This window comes from Thalassophryne amazonica, chromosome 8 (genome assembly GCF_902500255.1).
Source record: "Thalassophryne amazonica chromosome 8, fThaAma1.1, whole genome shotgun sequence".
Classification (NCBI taxonomy): Eukaryota; Metazoa; Chordata; class Actinopteri; order Batrachoidiformes; family Batrachoididae; genus Thalassophryne; species Thalassophryne amazonica.
This window is the reverse complement of record NC_047110.1, coordinates 51,414,655-51,425,303: the sequence shown is the minus strand read 5'-3', so window position 1 is coordinate 51,425,303 and position 10,649 is coordinate 51,414,655. Positions and strand designations below refer to the sequence as shown.

The 10,649-nt window shown below is 40.0% G+C and overlaps 1 protein-coding gene across 1 annotated transcript in view; it reads left to right on the top strand.

The window, feature by feature from the left end:
* Window positions 1-360: 360 nt before the first annotated feature.
* zgc:101540 (hsFATP2a_ACSVL_like domain-containing protein) overlaps window positions 361-10,649 on the top strand; it is a 28,965-nt gene continuing 18,676 nt past the window's right edge. Inside the window, exon 1 of the mRNA XM_034176227.1 lies at window positions 361-957. Coding sequence (XP_034032118.1) covers window positions 468-957 — 490 coding nt within the window. The 5' untranslated portion in view covers window positions 361-467. The remainder of the gene's footprint in view (window positions 958-10,649) is intronic.

Sequence of the window (10,649 nt, the reverse complement as noted above, 5' to 3'; positions counted from 1 at the left end):
AAGAAAAGTTAGAAATGCTGTTTCTGTTTGGAACGAACCAGCTGGGAAAAAAAATCTGGTTCAAAGTTCAGGTTGGAACACGTGACCTCCAGGGGGAGCAGGGCAGTGACTCCTGCTCCAAAGCCTGCACTCTTAGTGCCCCTGTGGTTTATTTCTGCAGTCAGCTGGTTGTTGAGGAAGTTAAACTATTTTTCACTGCAACATTTATTTGTTCCCTCAGAAAACAAGCAACAGCCACAAAAAAAAAAAAAAAAAAAAAGTGTGTGAAAACAAAGCCACGAGAGACAGGTGAGGAAATAAGGGAGAGCAGGTGTACTGTCACTCCGGGGGGTGGATTGGGAAACGCCCGGTGTGAGAGCCGGGAGGAGCCGCTCCGGTCCGGAGGAGGGCTCGAACACGAAACTTGAACTTTGTCTCCAGTCGGACAGAGACACTTTGTTTTCTGCGCCTCGGGCTCCGGCTGCACCATGTCTCTGTGGTGGACGGTTCCAGCCGGTCTGGTTGTGGTTCTGGTGTCCGTCCTGTCAGTTCTGCTGCCGCAGTTCTTCCCGTATTTTGGCGCAGACTGCGCGTACACGCTCAGGACTCTGCGGCTTGGCCTCCGGCTCGCCAAGTACAAGAAGGTACGGCCGTTCTACAGCATCCTGGACCGCTTCTTGGACGTCGTTAGGGCGCAACCCGGGAAGGTTTTCGTGCACTTTGAAGGCGAGCAGTACTCGTACGGGGAGGCGGACAGGCAGAGTAATAAAGTGGCCCGAGCCCTGCGGGCTGAGGTCCGGCTGCAGGAGGGCGACACCGTGGCCCTGTTTCTGCCCAACCAGCCCCTGTTCATCTGGGTTTGGCTCGGTTTGGCTAAGTTGGGCTGTCCGGCTGCTCTGCTCAACTTTAACATCAGGTCCAAGTCTCTGCAGCACTGTTTCTCCTGCTGCGGGGCCAAACTCCTCCTCACGGCTCCAGGTAAGACTTTAACCGGCTCCCAGGGCCGGAGCCGCGCCCAGGAGGAGCCTCCCCCCCCACCCCCCCCCCGTCAGAGAAAAACAACCCCAAAGAGAAAAATACATCTCAAGTGTTTCTAAAAGTACAGTGAGCTCAACAAGGGTTCACTTAGTCCCTGTCAGAATTTATTACCTCCGTCAAGGAGGTTATGGTTTCGGTCGCGTTTGTTTGTTTGTCTGTCTGTTTGTCAGCAGGATAACTCAAAAGGTTTTGAACGGATTTTGATGAAATTTTGTGGAGTGGTTGGAAATGACAAGAGGAACAAGTGATTAAATTTTAGGGGTGATCCGGATCACGATCCGGATCCAGGAATTTTTTTAAAGGATTCTTCACCGTTGTGGGATAGGGGGAATTTTGACATTCTAGTTTCTAACTCCACAAAAACAAGGCAAAAGGCTTGAAAAAAAAATAGGGTGTAACATAGTCAAATGTTCTATCAAACAACAAAGTTTGGTGATGATCGGATCCGGATTCCGGATCTGGTGATCCAGAATATGCAAAAATATAGGGAAAATAGAAAATGCGTCAGTGTGAGGTGACAAATGAAGCTAGAGATGCACAACTAACACCAAATTGTAGCTGAATCTGTACTGATTCAGTAAGGTGTCATCAGATTTGATGTAGCTTCAAATGTTATGGAGCTAGATCCAGAAGAAAACCGCCATTACTGAAAAATCGTTTTTATACAATAACTTTTCAACTAATAAAGACATAAAAGTGATTCCAAATTATAGTGGTATGTTTTCATGGTCAAGGATGTCAAATATAAAGGAAAGAAAAGTGTATGTATCATAGTTTTGGTTGTAACACTGAATTGTTGAATAGATCACTGTGCCAAGGAGGGAATCTCTTTAGGGTCAGTGACCCTATGGCCTTGTTTAGAGAAGTGTTTCATAAATGTTAAAAAAATTCATATATTTGCAGTTTAGTTGAATAATAAATTGAATTTTGTCTCATTTGTTTTTGTCTATAAGCACATGCAATATCAATATCAGTGCTCAGATGACAGTAGCTTCTGGGAAAGGTGCAAGTTGCAGTAAACTGTGATGCCAAGAGCTAAGAATACATGCTATCAGTCACAGCAGATGAAACTTTTTTTTTACTACTGAGCAAACATCATTGTTAGACTTTTTTAGGTTCAATGATTCCACGGCGTGTAGATGTTATGGCGTCAGTGACCCCATGGCCTTGGCGGAGGTTTGCACTCTCTGAGTGCTTCTAATTTTTTTTTTCATTGTTTTATTTCAACATTAATGAACAGCCTACATATAGTAAATAGCCTGATGACCAAAATGCAGGTATGTCTTATGCTTTTTTGTGCTATCCTCAGCAGTTTTATATACTGTATTGTTTTTACGTTCATGTATTTTATTGCAAAATAAATAAAATCAAATAGAGTATAAAAGACAATCAGGGGGAATATAGACATAATATAAAATACGTGAAACAAAGGACTTTCAATAGCTTATAGCATTATTAAGGTCTTTGGATCGCTTCCCAGTTCCACCTGATCCTTTCTGTGTGGAGTTTGCATGTTTTCCCTGTGTTCTCAGTTTGTTGTGCTTTGACCATGACCCTTGATTGGAGCTTGATCTCACTGCAGCATTCGATACAGTGGATCACTCCATCCTCCTGAACCGTTTAGCCCAGCAGGTGGGCTTTCAGGGTCCCGTGCTGCAGTTGTTCAAGTCCTATTTAACGGACAGGCACTTCTCTGTTTTCATCAATGGCCACTCCTCTTCTACCGCCCAACTGTCTTCTGCTGTCCCGCAAGGCTCCATTTTGGGCCCAGTTCTGTTCTCTTTACATGCTGCCTCTGGGTTCAGTCATCTCTAGCCATAATGTGTCTTTTCATATGTACGCCGATGATCTTCAAATCCATCTACCAGTCTCACCAGATTCTCCAGATGCTATTCAGACCATCAACACCTGTATGGATGACATCAAGCACTGGCTCACACAGAATTTCCTGAGTCTAAATGAATCCAAAATGGAATTCTGTCTATTTGGCACCACAAGCCCACTTGCCGCTGTCTCAAACGGTCACTCACTTCCTCACCATAACACCGTAATCAGAAACTTGGGAGTTCACTTGGACACTGGTCTAAATCTCCATAAACAAATTGACTCTGTTGTTAAGACAAGCTTCTTTCAGCTCCGCATTCTCACAAGAGTGAAACCCTTCCTCAGTTGTTGTGACCTGGAGAAAGCAATCCACACATTCATCAGCTCACGCTTGGACTACTGCAATGCTTTGTACATCGGACTCAGTCAAACATCTTTACACAGATTACAACTGGTACAGAATGCTGCTGCCCGGCTCCTCACAAATTGTCGTAAACATCACCATATCACACCTGTTCTGCGCTCTCTCCACTGGCTGCCAGTGCAATACAGGATCCAATACAAACTTCTCCTGTTTGTTTTCTGCTCCATCCACAGCTTCGCACCTGCGTATCTATGTGAGATTCTGACTCTTCACCAGCCCAGCAGATTTCTATGATCTGCACAGCTCTACTTGTTGGAGCAGCCCAGGTCTCGAAGCAAACAGTGGGGTGATCGTGCTTTCGCAGTAGCAGGTCCTAAACTTTGGAACTCGCTGCCCCTTGACTTGCATGCCATCTCGGATCTGCCCCTTTTTAAAACAAAACTCAAAATGTATTTGTTTAGATGTGCTTTTGATACTTAGTCTTTTTAGACTTGAGAATAAAATGAATCCGTGTTCCTCTTTTTAACTATATTTTAAATGCGATTTTTATATGTACAGCGCTTTGGTCAACTTAGGTTGTTGTAAGGCGCTTAACAAATAAAATTTGATTGATTGATTGATTGAGTAAGCGGGTGCTGATTTGTAAAATTACAGATCTGTCCAGCCATGCAAATCTTCTTACATATTTACAGATTCTTTTCACCTTCATTGACCTGATTGCACACACATGGATATACAAACCTCAGCATGCATTTCCAGACTCCGTCACACATTTACGAATCTGAGTATACACACACACACACACACACACAGACTGAGATGCAGTTGCCCAACTTTTCATACATATTTGTAAATAATTTGGCTACAACAGTGGCCCCGTACAATAAGACCAGTTCAGTCAGAGAATGAGGAAGATATGATTTTGAATGGTAGATATTTTTTTGGTGGGTTTTGTTGAGCTAATGAAACTATGGTGGCTATAGCCCCATCAATGCCCCCCCGCCCCCACCTCATGAGAGCAACCTATCTCAGGGTCAAGTCCAGCGTTCTAATTAGACCCCTAATTTGACCAAATCACACCCAAGTCAGGTTCAAATGTGTGTTCCGTGTGTCAGTATGTCTCATGATATGAGTGGATGTATCAGATCCAGATCTAATCATGTTTTGTAACAATGTGTGCAGTAAAACATTTGTTGCTAAAGTAGAGTGTGACCAGGTATTCTGACATCTCAATCTACAGCTTTTTCTTACATTACTAAATTTGTTGAAATTGAATGCAGTTTGAGTTGACTGCTTAGTTTATTTATTAATTTAAGAAATATATAATGCACCTTTGGTTTCAGTATGATTTATGTGTGTGTGTGGGGGGGTCATGTCCTGTCCACCTTTTAAATGTATTACGATAATTTTGTCCTACTCACATCTTTCTTTCTCTATATATTTTCCATAAGGTATGGAAGTAATTCTCTGTATGTTACAGTGCATCCAGAAAGTATTCACAGTGCTTCACTTTTCCACATTTTGTTTTGTTACAGCCTTATTCCAAGATGTAGTAAATTCTTTTTTTTTCTCCTCAAAATTCTACACACACCATACTGACAATGTGAAAATTTTCTTTTAGATTTTTTGCAAATCTAGTCAAACAAAAACAAGCAAAAAAAAAACCAAACAAACAACAACAAAAAAAAAAACAGGCAACTAGACGATCACATAAGTACATAAGTATTCACAGGCTTTGCCGTGAAGCTCAAAATTGCACCTGAATTGAACTGTGGGACCTTATATGTAGACAGGTGTGTGTGACTTTCCAATTCATGTCCAGTCAACTGAATTGACCCCAGGTGGACTCCAGTTAAGCTGTAAAAACATCTCAAGGATGCTCAGTGGAAACAGGATGCATCTGAGCTCAATTTTGAGTTTCATGTGAATACTTATGTACAACCCCCGGCAAAAATTATGGAATCACCGGCCTCGGAGGATGTTCATTCAGTTGTTTAATTTTGTAGAAAAAAGCAGATCACAGACATGACACAAAACTAAAGTAATTTCAAATGGCAACTTTCTGGCTTTAAGAAACACTATAAGAAATCAAGAAAACAATTGTGGCAGTCAGTAACGGTTACTTTTTTAGACCAAGCAGAGGGAAAAAATATGGAATCACTCAATTCTGAGGAAAAAATTATGGAATCATGAAAAACAAAAGAACGCTCCAACACATCACTAGTATTTTGTTGCACCACCTCTGGCTTTTATAACAGCTTGCAGTCTCTGAGGCATGGACTTAATGAGTGACAAACAGTACTCTTCATCAATCTGGCTCCAACTTTCTCTGATTGCTGTTGCCAGATCAGCTTTGCAGGTTGGAGTCTTGTCATGGACCATTTTCTTCAACTTCCACCAAAGATTTTCAATTGGATTAAGATCCGGACTATTTGCAGGCCATGACATTGACCCTATGTGTCTTTTTGCAAGAAATGTTTTCACAGTTTTTGCTCTATGGCAAGATGCATTATCATCTTGAAAAATGATTTCATCATCCCCAAACATCCTTTCAATTGATGGGATAAGAAAAGTGTCCAAAATATCAACGTAAACTTCTGCATTAATTGATGATGTAATGACAGCCATCTCCCCAGTGCCTTTACCTGACATGCAGCCCCATATCATCAATGACTGTGGAAATTTACATGTTCTCTTCAGGCACTCATCTTTATAAATTTCATTGGAACGGCACCAAACAGAAGTTCCAGCATTATCACCTTGCCCAATGCAGATTCGAGATTCATCACTGAATATGACTTTCATCCAGTCATCCACAGTCCGCGATTGCTTTTCCTTAGCCCATTGTAACCTTGTTTTTTTCTGTTTAGGTGTTAATGATGGCTTTCATTTAGCTTTTCTGTAGGTAAATTCCATTTCCTTTCGGCGGTTTCTTACAGTTCGGTCACAGACTCCAGTTTCCTCCCATTCCTTCCTCATTTGTTTTGTTGTGCATTTTCGATTTTTGAGACATATTGCTTTAAGTTTTCTGTCTTGACACTTTGATGTCTTCCTTGGTCTACCAGTATGTTTGCCTTTAACAACCTTCCCATGTTGTTTGTATTTGGTCCAGAGTTTAGACACAGCTGACTGTGAACAACCAACATCTTTTGCAACATTGCATGATGATTTACCCTCTTTTAAGAGTTTGATAATCCTCTCCTTTGTTTCAGTTGACATCTCTCGTGTTGGAGCCATGATTCATGTCAGTCCAGTTGGTGCAACAGCTCTCCAAGGTGTGATCACTCCTTTTTAGATGTAGACTAAAGAGCAGATCTAATTTGATGCAGGTGTTAGTTTTGGGGATGAAAATTTACAGGGTGATTCCATAATTTATTCCTCAGAATTGAGTGAGTCCATATTTTTTTCCCTCTGCTTGGTCTAAAAAAGTAACCGTTACTGACTGCCACAATTTTTTTTGCTGATTTCTTATAGTATTTCTTAAAGCCAGAAAGTTGCCATTTGAAATGACTTTAGTTTTGTGTCATGTCTGTGATCTGCTTTTTTTCTACAAAATTAAACAACTGAATGAACATCCTCCGAGGCCGGTGATTCCATAATTATTGCCAGGGGTTGTACATGTATTTGTATTGAACCATATGGTACACACACGCAGTGTTTCAGTGAGCAGAACTGTACACAGAATACACAGTACGATTCTGCATAGTATGATTGTACACATTGTACACATGTAATTATTGCCAGGGGTTGTACATGTGATTTCTTAGCTTTTTATTTTTTAATAAATTTGCAAAAAAAACCAAACAAACAAAAAAAAAACAAAACATTTTTTTAGGGATTCACCGATACCACTTTTTCCCCAGATCGAGTACAGGTACATTTGGGTATTTGTATCGATACAGAGTACCGATACGAATACTTAATGATACCGTTACAGTTTTATGGTGACTTTGGAAATGTTTTATTCATCAGTTGTTCCTTACTTTTTGACTGTAACTGCTACCAATATCATTAGCTTTGTTTTTATTTACAAACATTTCACTTAAATCATGTAACTTCACTTTGACTCTAACAAATTGTGCTTTAACATTAACTGTGTGTTTCTTAACAAACACACTGCCAGACATCTCAGTGAAATGTGACCTGTGAACTTCAGCACTACAAACTATACAACACCAGGAACAGAACTGAAACTGTCCATCACTAACTTTACTTTTGTCTATGAGCACCAGTGTTGCCACAGTTACTTTGAAAAAGTAACTTACTTTACTGATTGCTCAATTTTTTTTTATTATAAATAACTAAATTAGATTACTAGTTACCCTAAGCAGCTGCTGACAACACCCCCCGCCACCTCAACATGAAAATGATAACCAGTTTTGCCAGTACTCACTTTATAGTCACCCCTTGACTTCAATGAATATAAATACTTGCTTTATAAAAAATAAAATAAAGACATCTTTCTTGACCTCATATTTAAATGTTGACAGCACTGTAACAGTAAAACTTACAATTTATAATCTACATTTTTTTATAAATGTAACTATTACATTCTTTTTAACATTTAAATTCTTTAATTGGGCTTCATAGATAATTGGCAAAGCTTCTGGAGAAAACCTGGTCTTGTTAGGAGAGACGGCATCCATCCCACTTTGGATGGAGCAGCTCTCATTTCTAGAAATCTGGCCAATTTTCTTAAATCCTCCAAACTGTGACTATCCAGGGTTGGGACCAGGAAGCAGAGTTGTAGTCTTACACACCTCTCTGCAGCTTCTCTCCCCCTGCCATCCCCTCATTACCCCATCCCCGTAGAGACGGTGCCTGCTCCCAGACCACCAATAACCAGCAAAAATATATTGTAAGCATAAAAATTCAAAAAGAAAAAATAATATAGCACCTTCAACTGCACCACAGACTAAAACAGTTAAATGTGGTCTTTAAATATTAGATCTCTCTCTTCTAAGTCCCTGTTAGTAAATGATATAATAATTGATCAACATATTGATTTATTCTGCCTTACAGAAACCTGGTTACAGCAGGATGAATATGTTAGTTTAAATGAGTCAACACCCCCGAGTCACACTAACTGCCAGAACGCTCGTAGTACGGGCCGAGGTGGAGGATTAGCAGCAATCTTCCACTCCAGCTTATTAATTAATCAAAAACCCAGACAGAGCTTTAATTCATTTGAAAGCTTGACTCTTAGTCTTGTCCATCCAAATTGGAAGTCCCAAAAACCAGTTTTATTTGTTGTTATCTATCGTCCACCTGGTCGTTACTGTGAGTTTCTCTGTGAATTTTCGGACCTTTTGTCTGACTTAGTGCTTAGCTCAGATAAGATAATTATAGTGGGCGATTTTAACATCCACACAGATGCTGAGAATGACACCCACCACTTTAATCATACCTTAGATCTTGTTCTGACTTATGGTATGGAAATTGAAGACTTAACAGTATTCCCTGAAAACCCCCTTCTGTCTGATCATTTCTTAATAACATTTACATTTACTCTGATGGACTACCCAGCAGTGGGGAATACGTTTCATTACAGTAGAAGTCTTTCAGAAAGCGCTGTAACTAGGTTTAAGGATATGATTCCTTCTTTATGTTCTCCAATGCCATTTACCAACACAGGGCAGAGTAGCTACCTAAACTCTGTGAGTGAGAGAGATTATCTCGTCAATAGTTTTATATCCTCATTGAGGACAACTTGGGATGCTGTAGCTCCTCTGAAAATGAGAGCCTTAAATCAGAAGTGCCTGACTCCGTGATATAACTCACAAACTCGCAGCTTAAAGCAGATAACCCGTAAGTTGGAGAGGAAATGGCGTCTCACTAATTTAGAAGATCTTCACTTAGCCTGGAAAAAGAGTCTGTTGCTCTATAAAAAAGCCCTCCCTAAAGCTAGGACATCTTACTACTCATCACTAATTGAAGAAAATAAGAACAACCCCAGGTTTCTTTTCAGCACTGTAGCCAGGCTGACAAAGAGTCAGAGCTCTATTGAGCCGAGTATTCCTTTAACTTTAACTAGTAATGACTTCATGACTTTCTTTGCTAATAAAATTTTAACTATTAGAGAAAAAAATTACTCATAACCGTCCCAAAGACATATCGTTCTCTTTGGCTGCTTTCAGTGATACCGGTATTTGGTTAGACTCTTTCTCTCCGATTGTTCTGTCTGAGTTATTTTCATTAGTTACTTCCTCCAAACCATCAACATGTCTATTAGACTCCATTCCTACCAGGCTGCTCAAGGAAGCCCTACCATTAATTAATGCTTCGATCTTAAATATGATCAATCTATCTTTATTAGTTGGCTATGTACCACAGGCTTTTAAGGTGGCAGTAATTAAACCATTACTTAAAAAGTCATCACTTGACCCAGCTATCTTAGCTAATTATAGGTCAATCTCCAACCTTCCTTTTCTCTCAAAAATTCTTGAAAGGGTAGTTGTAAAACAGCTAACTGATCATCTGCAGAGGAATGGTCTATTTGAAGAGTTTCAATCAGGGTTTAGAATTCATCATAGTACAGAAACAGCATTAGTGAAGGTTACAAATGATCTTCTTATGGCCTCAGACAGTGGACTCATCTCTGTGCTTGTTCTGTTAGACCTCAGTGCTGCTTTTGATACTGTTGACCATAAAATTTTATTACAGAGATTAGAGCATGCCATAGGTATTAAAGGCACTGCGCTGCGGTGGTTTGAATCATATTTATCTAATAGATTACAATTTGTTCATGTAAATGGGGAATCTTCTTCACAGACTAAGGTTAATTATGGCGACATAAAGACATGGGTGACCTCTAATTTCCTGCTTTTAAACTCAGATAAATCTTAAGTTATTGTACTTGGCCCCACAAATCTTAGAAACATGGTGTCTAACCAGATCCTTACTCTGGATGGCATTACCCTGACCTCTAGTAATACTGTGAGAAATCTTGGAGTCATTTTTGATCAGGATATGTCATTCAATGCACATATTAAACAAATATGTAGGACTGCTTTTTTGCATTTGTGCATCTCTAAAATTAGAAAGGTCTTGTCTCAGAGTGATGCTGAAAAACTAATTCATGCATTTATTTCCTCTAGGCTGGACTATTGTAATTCATTATTATCAGGTTGTCCTAAAAGTTCCCTGAAAAGCCTTCAGTTAATTCAAAATGCTGCAGCTAGAGTACTGACAGGGACTAGAAGGAGAGAGCATATCTCACCCATATTGGCCTATCTTCATTGGCTTCCTGTTAATTCTAGAATAGAATTTAAAATTCTTCTTCTTACTTATAAGGTTTTGAATAATCAGGTCCCATCTTATCTTAGGGACCTCATAGTACCATATCACCCCAATAGAGCGCTTCGCTCTCAGACTGCAGGCTTACTTGTAGTTCCTAGGGTTTGTAAGAGTAGAATGGGAGGCAGAGCCTTCAGCTTTCAGGCTC